The sequence below is a fragment of the Glycine soja genome, unplaced genomic scaffold (assembly GCF_004193775.1).
Source record: "Glycine soja cultivar W05 unplaced genomic scaffold, ASM419377v2 tig00104178_1_pilon_502608_766094, whole genome shotgun sequence".
Classification (NCBI taxonomy): domain Eukaryota; kingdom Viridiplantae; phylum Streptophyta; class Magnoliopsida; order Fabales; family Fabaceae; genus Glycine; species Glycine soja.
Window position 1 is genome coordinate 213,940 of NW_021144401.1, and position 11,692 is coordinate 225,631.

Sequence of the window (11,692 nt, forward strand, 5' to 3'; positions counted from 1 at the left end):
CAGAAGAACAATGATATTAAGATCATATCAAAGCATATCAGCAATGTTATTCTTCTGGCAGTATAAGGAAACATTAGTTAAACAAATCTAAAAATGAGAAACATGGCAGCAAATCACTTCACAACATTAAATATACTGTCCAGATTAGTTCAAACAACTTCATCATGTACCTATATCAAACTTGTTACTGTCAATATCTATGCCAATAACCCAGGATGCACCACTAGTTTTTGCTCCCTCTACAACCTGTCAAGTGTAAATTACAAATCATTATAGAAGCCCAAAAACATAAACATCTACAATTGTAACTGCAGAAACTTACCACAAGCCCAACAGTTCCAAGGCGGAAAATAACCCTAGATATATGAAGCCTAATATATTAGATACTATATATTATAGAGTTCCTTTTTAATCTTCTTAGCTAAATAATGAAGCCTAGCTCCTAATTTGAGGTATCCAAATTTGATTGCAGGGTTTATCCTAGTCCAAAAGGGTATACAAATTTCACAGGCATGTTTGTCTATAGAACCACTTAACCTAGCAACAAGTTGTAGAGAAGATCGGAAAGTAATCAAACTTGTTATTTTTTATAGTCATTAGTGGAGAAGTGATCATACCATTCAAGAATTAGTTAGCTGTTATGTGAGAGCTTACTAATATTTATGAACTTGTTTCTTTGAAAGTCATCAGTTTTGAACTCACAACAAGGCTAGAACATCATTTCTTGTAGCCATTGCTATTTAGCAACAATCTTGTTGACTCTTCAGTATTGGCTGGAAATCATGTGAGTTACCCTAAACAATAAATGAGACTCATTCAACGAGTGGGACCCAAATTACTTAGTTGGTTCCACATAAAATTACTAAACATCAAAGAGTGCGCTAGAGTCTAGAAGTTCTCTTTTATCTTTAATGACTTCACAAGTTTTTTATTTGACCCCAGGAATAGATTTTGTTTGCTGCATGATATATATGCAACTCTAGATTGCACAAAATATGTACTAACTTCAAAGAAACCAATGGAACAAGATAAACCTAGTTTTACAAAATACATAAATTACAAGGAAAAGGAGGTTAAGATATAAAACCTCAAGACCAACACAAAAGGGAAATTTTGTTGTTTTCTCCTAAGAGCCAGCAGAAGAATCTTTGTTGTCTAAGTAGACAGAGTATCCAATACATGCATACTTGAAATTTGCAAGGCTGCGACCCTCTTTTGAAGCTTCCAACTCAGTTTCTCCAACAACAAAAGAGGGTACTGGTTATATGCATAAGAACAACAATATCAAAGGCTTATAATGATAATGAAATAAAGATTAAAGACTCATAAGTAAAGCAAATGATAGAATATAAAACCAATCCAAAAGATTAAACTATAGTTTTTTTTATGAGAAACAATCTTTTTAAAACCTTGCTCAACAACCCTCATACTCAATTTCTAATGAGTTTGAGTACAGGCTAACACTTACCATAAGCAAATTAGAATCCAGCTGCAGGCTCAAGTCAAAACAAGAAATGCAAAGTCATCTTAGATATGTTGCTCTGAATCAAACTACAAGGTAAATGCATAGGTACTCCGCAAAAATCAACAACCATTAATATTCCAATACATAGCTCAGAAATAATAGATAAATTTTCCATGCTCAGAATACAATATTTTATATTCAATAATCCAAAGCACTAAGGTTTAGAAACTTTTTGCAAGCACAAACAAAGGCACCAAGCAAACAAAGGCAAAAAATAAGTAACAAATACATGGAAACTCTAATATGGAAAGCCTGTGGATCAAATTGTTCAAAATGAATTTTACTTGTAACAACTGCTACCCAGATTAATGAAATCATTCTCTAACTTGGAGATTTTCTAGGTTTTTCTCTCCCTATCTACCTATAATTATGAGGCTATATTCCATCGGATTAACTCTTTACCACTGCTTTTATTGGTATTCTTCTCACATGACCAAACCATCTTAGGAAATTGTTCAATATTGATGTATTTTGAACATGCATCTATAGAACAATGGCAGCAATAAACAATAACAAGGAGAACACTCAATTAAATCTCAAAATCAAGGCCCTCTACTTGGCTATATCGCTGCTTCATTTCCACTCTTCTAAAATAAAGGCTCACAATCTCAGATGAAAACAAAACTTTCTATTAAAGATGAGTAAGACCTAATCGAGCTATGGCCTGCTCCACTTTAAGCCTAGAAGTATTTTAAATATGATTTCAACAGAAGCCATAGAACACGGTCATCAGAAGGACATACCTGTGGATGTTGTACAACAAATGAGTGGGTTCCCAAAAGAACAACAAACAGTGTTGATAAGCTCAGAAAATGGTACCCAAGACACGGCAGAGCGTGACAGCAGACTAGGTTTGCGAGAAGGTGGACACAGGGTCAGAGAAGCACAGTGACACGACGGTGAGCGTGAGTTCTGATCAGCGTTTTGGTGGACACAGGGTAGGAGGAGCACAGTAACAGTGCGTAGAGTGTGTTTGCGAGAATAAGCGCGAACAGGAAAGGGTTTTGGGTTTTACTTTAAGTCAAACACAACATCGATTTTCTAAAAAAACCGATGTTAACAAGGGTATCTTAACATCGGTTTTGCAAAAATCGATGTTAAGGATGGATTGTTAACATCGGTTTTGTCAAAACCGATGTTAACATACCCTCGTTAACATCGGTTTTTTCAAAACTGATGTTAATAAACTCATTTTATTTACAAAAGTGCCACCACATTTTTGTTAACATCAGTTTTATTGAAAACCGATATTAATGTAGCGATGTTAAAGCCCTATTTTTAGTAATGTTACAACGGTTGAATCTACATCAGCGCAATAACTGATATAGAAAAGCCTCTGCAATCAATATGTAGAAAGGGTATTTTGTTGTAGTGGTATTTGAGTATAGTTCTTAAGTCATAATTGGTGATTTAATTATACTAATTGACCATGAGAGATACAAATGCCTTCAAAGTTCGTTTAAAGCTAAAGAGGTTAATTGTATTGTTCCACATTATTAAATACTAGTTGTGAGATAAACCTTTAAGGCTACAATACCTCGAGTAGCAACTTTGTTAGCAGTAACTTGTAATAGTGGGAATAACAAATCACTTTAGAACTCTAGCACTATCTCTTTCTCACTTTAGATACATACCAATGATCCAAGTTATAGGTGCATTTTTCTTCACTATTTTTTCAAATCTTGGATACTAAACTCTTGTTGATCTTTTCTACTTTTTTGTTTGTTGCACACTGTCTCTAGGAAGAAACACTTATTTTTAATGCTCAAGGGATGTGGACTTGGTCTTTTTAGTAAATTTGGTTAAAAAACATCCTTTATTTCTTTAATTTGAGAAACTCCTTGTTTTCAGTCAAAGATATTTTTATATCTCAAGTTCAAATATTAGATCTAATCTCAATTTGAAAAGCTTCTCATATTCAAATAGGCTACTTAATTTTGGCATAAGATACTCTCCAATTTTGTAATTCAAAGGCTATATAAACTAGGAAAAGCTCTTTTTGAAAACTTTTACAAAAATCTTCAAATTTGGGCTTCGGGGCTCAGGTAACTTGAATCTACTATGCCAAACTCGAGTTTGAGTCTACTTGGATTCAAGTTTTAGATACCAAACTCGAGTCTAGCTAGGCTATTAGGACTCGAGTCTATCATTACAAACTTGAGTTTCTCAACTTACTAGGCCCAAATATGAGTTTTCAAGGTTCTTCTTAGCCCATTTTCATGCAAAAACCTTTGTTTGGTGCATTTGCTATTGACCTAGCTAGATTGATTATTAAGTCCTAGATGGATCATTGATGCTAGTCCTAATTATACTTCAGGATTTTACAAGATATACCTAGGACACAAACATTTTGTTCTTCAATCTTCAATCTTAAGCCTTGACTTCTTAGCGTCTTTCTTCTATTAAATTTTGGGTTTGACCTGAGTTATTTTTAAGTCAAAATACATTTGTGTCTTAAGATTAATCAAGACTCTTAATTATTTTGATTAGATGAAAATAAATACAAATGTGAAAAGTTATATCTTATGCAATATCAGAACATGCTTTGCGAGTCTGTGTTTGAAGCATTAGACAATAATAAGCCAAAACCATCATCTAAAACAACATTTAAGAATTGACATTTAAGATTTCATTAAGTACTTTGTCTCTAAGATTTTTTTTGTAAAGATATTCTCCTAAGATCTATCATTTTAAGTAAATCATGATTTTATATTTTATTTTATTTTATATTTTTCAGTTATTTCAAGAATTAATTTTACAAAACACTTATAATTTAATAAGCTAGCCTTTTAACTTTTAGTTATATTAGCTTTTAACTTTTTAATTACCAATTAACTTTTCGACTCTTAAATAACTTTTTAACTTTTCAACTAATTTTGGTATCTAATCAAGAAATTTAACCTTCTCGTTTGCGTCTAATTTATCAAACTCAATTAAAGAAAAAAAATTAGTACATCTTACTTTGTGCATACATAGGGTGTAAATAAGTACGATGCAAAATTCATTTATAGTTTAATTCAATATTTAACCTATGAAAAAGTTTTATTTTGTTTTGTTGTCACTATTAAGAAATTAAACTAACATCTAATTTATGCACCCACTATATTAAATACTAATAAAAAGGGATTTGGTTATAATGATAATTAATTAGGAGACAATTTTGCAGTCCGCGCTCCAAACAATATTAATATACTCCATCTTATCAATATCACATATCATAATTTAATGTGTTCCATCATATAATAGCTAGCCGGCTAGAGCTCCACGTGGCGCTAATCCCTCTTCTGACATAAACTTCCAAATTATTAAATTCCTTTTGTCGTTTGCAACACTAAGCATCGTTCGAACACAAGAAATAGGATCTAAAAAAGTAGAGCAAGGTAGTGTGAGGGAATTGGAGAGGAGTATTAATTAGAAGGGTAACATTATTATTAATTGTAATTATTAATTAGAAGCATTAGAGATTAGAGAATATGGCAATTAGTGTTATGAAGGAGGCCAACATGAAAGGGCGTATGGAACGAGACGAGGACCTAACTCTTTTCAGGGAATTGCGGAAGCACCAGAATGAACGTGTATCCAGCCTCTTCCATTGTGTTAATTCTGAAGAGTTTGAATGTGGCACTAATACTGATAGTGGTAGGTTACTTACTCATGAATCATAGAGTTTCTTAGCTTTGGCATTAATTACAGTTGTATGTTTATCTATGATCTTTTTTATGTTCTTTTATAATTTACATAATTAATATTGTTTTCTTTCAATTTCTTAATCAATGTCAAAGTACAGTAATTAACAAATCTATTTGTTTAATAGAGAATTCATGAGTTTAGAGTCTGTTAGCTTTTAATTAGCTCCAATTATTATAAATCTTACTGCAATATTAATTTTTCTACTTTTGGTTGTGCAGTAAATATTGAATGCGTATTATAGATTTTTAAGATATTATATTAGTTTACTTTTTTATCTAATATTTTCTTTGTAAAATAATAGGAAGATTTTTTATGGGAAAATATAACATTACTTTTTTAGCTTGGGTATTGCAATTGTACTCATGTTGTGTACTTGGCATGATAGGCAATAATTGATATGATTTTACATCCTAGATTTGGAGTTTTTGATTAGATGTGTGTTGTTTGGTATGAATGAAGAACCGGAGAAGCACAAAACATTTTTTCCCCAAATAATCCATTATTGATTATCACTAATGTATTTTTATTTTTTATTTTTTCATGTTTCTTAAATTTGAAAATTCTTACTTAAAAGCAATTTAATTTTTATTATGTTTTCTCTCTGAAATAATATTAAGTAAATTTAACTTTTATTTTAATAAAATTTTGAAGTTTGAATTTTCTTATCATCAAATGATGCATATATTGTCCTTTTCAAGTTAAACATGTTGTTTATTTATTTATTTATTTTAAATTTTAATTTATTTTCTGTACAAAGTACGTAATATTCACTAATTTAATAATATTTTGTTCCATTTAGATCCGTGGTATTTTTTTGCGTTTCTAATGTTGAATACAGTTATATAAAATTCATTTTTCCATACAATTTGGCTCAGGCCGGGTTACTGCTTAATTAGAACTAACGGAAGAACAAAACAATATTTCAGGAAATTTTTCACTGTATAGAATTTCGTCAGGGAAAAAAGAATATGGACTAGAGTTTCTGGAAACAAACAAAAATGATTATGATTGGTAAGTTTGGTACATACACTTATTGCATGTGCATGCATGATTATTTGATTTATCAAATATAGAGAAAATAACTTAGTCATTGCATTATGCATGGGCTAAAAGGTTGAAAACACCACCAGCAACTCCCCTATTTCCATCTCTTGAAATGGAACCCAGTTCTCAACTTGTCGTTCAAAAGGAGCTACCAATCTCTCAGGTCATCTCAAGAGTACGTCACTGAACTTTTATGTTAATTTCCAAATAATAAGCACATAAATTATGTGAATAGTCTAATATAATATGCGAATCTATTTTTGTCTGACTTTATATATCTATCATTATATGCATATATAAGTTGTTGATAAATTCTAAAGATCATTCTTCTTTGGAATAAATTATTAGGTGGATATAAGCATATAGATATTATGTACTGCGTTTTATGTCTTAGTAGACCAATAGAAGTACGTCGATTTTACATTTTTTATTGAAGTCCACCAAGTAGATTTTTAAAGCAAATTAAATGTGAAATAAGGAGGGGAAAAATTCATCAGAAACTAATTTATTTTTAAAAGAATTTATGTATCATTAGATTCCAACTCACAAGGATTGGTCTATTGATGGATCTTTGCATAATTTACATGCAATCTTATAATCTTATTGCTGCCATTTTACTCCAAAATAAATGTATAATTATATTCTAATGGAACAATATTGAGTACTTTATATCAAATAATAGAGGACACACCATTTACTTTAGATGCAAGCTTACTCTTAAGAACTTTATTTATGAACTAAACATAAGTTATAATCTGCTCATAGAATATTTTAGGAAAAACAACTATCACATTTTAGATAGAACTTAGTGTGGGTCCCACCCAATCTTATTATTACCCTCAAATGTTCGTGCTTTCATTTATGAAGAGGAAGTCATAATGACCAAAACAAGAGAGGAAGAGGTGTCATGTACAACCGCACCAAAAAAAAAAAAGAATTCCAGACACCTTACAAAAGTTTCTATTTTTATCAAAGCACGATTTTTTATTTTATTTTCATTATGACAATCTTCATAATTAATTGTAGCTTTTTGGTTTTTATTTGTACCTAAGCAAGATTATTTTAGCCTGTATGTTCGGATGTTCCTCTAAAGTTCAAATCAATGACATAAAGGTTGGTTTTGCCACACAGTTTGCATGGAGTACTAGGGATGTGGAAGCACAGCCAAAACCCAAATCAATTGATGGAAAGGCAAATACCAAATCAACTAAAGCAAAACTTCCAACAAGATCAATGACTACAAGTCACAACAAGCAAAGACCAAGCATCATCAAGAACACAAATGAACTACAACAAACAAGCACAACTCCTCCTACCATTATTAACAACAAAGGCAGCAATGCAAAAATTAAACATGATGCAGCCAACAACACTAGATCCACCCCCCAAAAGCAAACCAACAATGTTGATTTCCATGCTTTGTGTATCCAGAAAAGCATAGAAACAAATGAATCACAGAGAAAGTCAAGATCAGCTAGAGTTGTTTCTCCATCGGTGAAGTCAAGGGTTGTAAATCTAAGTAACATTGTAGAACTCTCAAATGAGACACCACCAAATCTAAGGACGGATCAGAGGTCGAGTTCCACAACACGGGGACGAAGCACAACTCGATCTTCTACGATTGCAGGGTTTCAAAATCGTGATCCTACTCCGCGAACTTGCAGACCATCAAGATCACCATCACCAAGCATGGCTAATGGTGGCTTGAACCAGTTAGACAGAACCCAGAAAAAATTGAGGGAACAAAAAGAAACATTCACTCTAGCAGCAGGCACTAATGAAAATAGACCACATTTTAAGGGAAGTAAGATGGTAGAGAAAGTAGTGAATGCTAGAAAATCAGGTGTGAATCAAATGGACAGAGAAACCAAAGCAAAAGCTTTCAAATATAGGGTATGATACTTCCTTCCCTTTTTAATTATCTAAGTTAAATCTAAGAAATAGAAGCTACTTATCGCTATTGAAGGTTAAACCAAAATTTAATTCTTTTGTATATTGTTTCATGTTATAACACAGGAAAAATGAAACAAGAAGGTAAGCATTGCACAAGGGTGCTCCAGCAATGGTCAAACTGAAGGATATTTTGGTGCTGCAAGTGTGTCTATAATAACAAAAGAGTTGGTGGATTAGTAGTGGCAAGGGATTTTTCTAATACACAAAAGATCATAGGTTAAAATGTCATTGCTGTAACAAAATGAGACATCATGAAAACTATTACGTATAGAACATTGGGAAAATTGATTTGATCCACCTAGAGCAGCCTATATATCCTGTATTAACGTCTACCTACATTATTTCAACGCCGAGACAATATGATGAAGCATAATATCAATTGATATTTTCGTGAATGAGATTAACTGAGTAATCACGAATATTATCAACTCAGCTCCATGTACAGATCCTAAAAATAAAAGGAGTTATGTAGATATATTTTTAATATTAATGAATATCACTACTAAAAAAGGTTCTTTTTACGACGCAGTATCTACTATGGTCGTTTAATAACCGTTTTTGTTTGTATAACGGTGACAATCTTGTAAATATTGTGAATATTTCAAAAACGGTCATAGTAGACCTGTCTCTGAACGTGAGAAATTTTAATTTTATATATGCTCGCATCCGTTCTTCTTCGCGTCCATTCCTCTTCTCCTTCGCGTCCATTCCCCTTCTTCTCTCCTTTCCCTTTTCCCTATCTCCATCTTGTTCGTTCCTCTTCTCCTTCGCGTCCATTCCCCTTCTTCTTCTCTCCTCTCCCTTTTCCCTATCTTCATCTTCTCCCCGACGCCACCACCACCCCCAACTCCACATTCCTCTTCCGCCTCCTTTCTCCTATCCTCCCATGGAACTGTAAAAAACCCTAACCCCCAAAAAACCCAAACCCCCCACCACTTGGGGTTCTCCGTCCCCTCATGGCCCAAACCCCAACTTCTCTCGATAAAGAGCACCCCACCACCGCCGACCAGCACGTGGACTTTTCGGCCCGGAGCCTGAGCGGAGAGTCTTGGGCGGAACGGGCATGGGCCCACTGGGCCAGCCCAGGTTCATAGTGGCCTCGATGGTCGACAACTCGGAGCTGCCGACAACTCGGAGAGTCTCTGGTCTTTTTTCTTTTGCTGGTTTTCTTAAATATCATTTTTTTGAGAAAAAAATGAAAATTGATTTTGTATTTTTTTTCTATTTGTGGGTTTGTATATTGGTAACGCTGTTTCTTTTTAATATTTTTTTTGCGTGATAGGTGCGAATGTTGATTTTATCGTTGGTTGGTAATGGTGGGGTTGGACTTATCTTTTGTTTTGTTAAATATGATGCATGACGCAAATTTCGGTATACATTCAGCTTATTCTGTGAAAAAATATTCAACATATTATGGTTCGTGATTCTCTTTGTGAGTCATGATGTGAATTTTAACTTTTTGTTCTATGAAATTTAACTCCATCTTATGAGTTTTGTTTTTTGTGTTTCATTTTTAGACCTAAAGGGTTAATTGGTCTTACGTCATAACCGTGTGCCGATATTAGAATATAGGAAAATGGTAAAGAATTTCTCAAATTGCTAGTTAAAAATGAGTTTTTAAGAAGCTGAATACTATGAGCTTTGAAACAACCATAGAAGAGCATGTAGTAGTGGAATGATAGATTCTGAGAATCATAGATTTGTTTCCAAAAATTGGAGCATGTTCCTTTCGAAGAGGATTTCCTATTCTGGAAAACATTTATTACGATAGTTTGTTTTTGTTGATGCTAGTAGTGTCATGTCTGGTAATTGCTAAATTCGAGTTAGTAGAGTTAGTTGATTCAAGATCCATAATGTCACTTTGGCAAAATTTATGAAATATGAACAAAATGCTTTTATTATCTATATTTCTTGTTGATTTTCTGCATCTATACACAATTCCTTTCTTTCTCCTAAGCAGGGGAAGGTTCCAGTAAGAACAATTCCTTTCTGCATCTATAAACAATTCCTTTCTTTCTTCAAAGTACATGCTGAGGGATACTGGAGAATAGCAGTTGTCATTAGTTGGCTGGTAAGTCTTCTTAACCTTGTTTAGTCTTCTTCCAACTTTAATGGAATAACAAATTTCTACCAGTTAACAATAATTAATAAACATAGTGTTTAAGAGTTAATTGAGGTTTATGGCTATGTTTGATTTAGATGATGGAAATAGAAGATAATTTTTTTATTGTAGGGGGTTGTAGGTGCATTTTCACTAACCAAGATGATATAGATATGATTAGCAAGTGTGGTGATGAGCAAACATTTTGTTATTATAATTATAATTAAAACAAAAACTGTCAATGGAGTTTATTGTGTTTGATCTATTGGAGACCCTATGTCACCCAAAACATGGCCAAGAAAAAATCCAAAGGGTTGCTGGCTTGCTTCCTTGCTTTGCTCCCTTTGTAAAATGGCAAACAAAGAGGGTGAAAACACAAACATTTGGTCAACATGTTTCATTCTGTGTTCATCTCTCTCTAGCAATGTTTATGCTCTTCTTTGTGGGGGGGGGGGGGGGGGGGGGCTTACGTTTGAAAAGAGACACTTATGGCTAAAGCTCCCTTTTTATTATTATGCTTAGTGTGACACTCTCAACCTTTCTTTATCATTAATTAGTCACATTCATGCTACATACCAAAATGATTAAGTTATGGATGTTGGATCGAGTGGCCTCAGAATAATTAAGAAGGGGGGGTTGAATTAATTATTCCTAAACCTTTACTAATTAAAAAATTACTCTTTTAAGGCTTTTACTAAATTGTTAAGAAAATGAGGAGTAGAAGAGAAAACTTAACAGAAAGTAAAAGCGGAAATTAAATGCACAGCGGAAAGTAAAAGAGTAGGAAAGAAGGAAACAAACACACAAGAGTTTTTATATTGGTTCAGCAACAACCCGTGCCTACATCCAGTCCCCAAGCGACCTGCGGTCCTTGAGATTTCTTTCAACCTTGTAAAAATCCTTTTACAAGCAAAGATCCACAAGGGAAGTACCCTCCCTTGTTCTCTTTGAACCTAGTGGATGTACCCTCAACTAGAATTGATCCACAGGAGATGTACCCTCTCTTGTTCTCAGTCAAACCCAAGTAGATGTACCCTCTACTTGTACCACAAAGGATGTACCCTCCAATGTGTTAAGACAAAGATCTCAGGCAGTTAAACCTTTGATACTTTGTGAATGGGGATACAAAAGAATTCTCAGGCGGTTAGTCCTTTGAACACTTTTGTATTAGGGAAAGGGAAGAATCAAAAGAATTCTCAGATTGTGTCGTTTTGAATTCTTTGACAAGGAAGAAAGGAGACACAAAAGAATTCAGGCGGTTAGTCTTTTGTTCTTTTGGAAAAGGGAGAAGAGAGACACAAAAAGAATTCAGGCGGTTAATCCTTGGCAAATTCTTTTTGGCAAAGGGAGAAAAGAATGCAAAAGATGAATAGCACAAG

At 33.4% G+C, this 11,692-nt stretch overlaps 1 protein-coding gene across 1 annotated transcript; it reads left to right on the forward strand.

The window, feature by feature from the left end:
- The first annotated feature begins 4,967 nt into the window (after nt 1-4,967).
- On the forward strand, nt 4,968-8,638 carry LOC114404473. The gene is made up of 5 exons (XM_028367406.1): nt 4,968-5,164; nt 6,142-6,226; nt 6,329-6,434; nt 7,391-8,152; nt 8,276-8,638. The coding sequence occupies exons 1-5, from the start codon at nt 4,999-5,001 to the stop codon at nt 8,282-8,284; spliced, it is 1,128 nt and encodes a 375-aa protein (XP_028223207.1). The 5' UTR covers nt 4,968-4,998; the 3' UTR covers nt 8,285-8,638.
- Nucleotides 8,639-11,692: the final 3,054 nt, after the last annotated feature.

Coding starts and splice junctions, on each gene's coding strand:
- LOC114404473 (XM_028367406.1), top strand. CDS start 4,999: ATGGCAATTAGTGTTATGAAGGAGGCCAACATGAAAGGGCGTATGGAA. Junction 5,165..6,141: donor TGGCACTAATACTGATAGTG/GTAGGTTACTTA, acceptor ACAATATTTCAG/GAAATTTTTCACTGTATAGA. Junction 6,435..7,390: donor TCTCTCAGGTCATCTCAAGA/GTACGTCACTGA, acceptor TTTGCCACACAG/TTTGCATGGAGTACTAGGGA.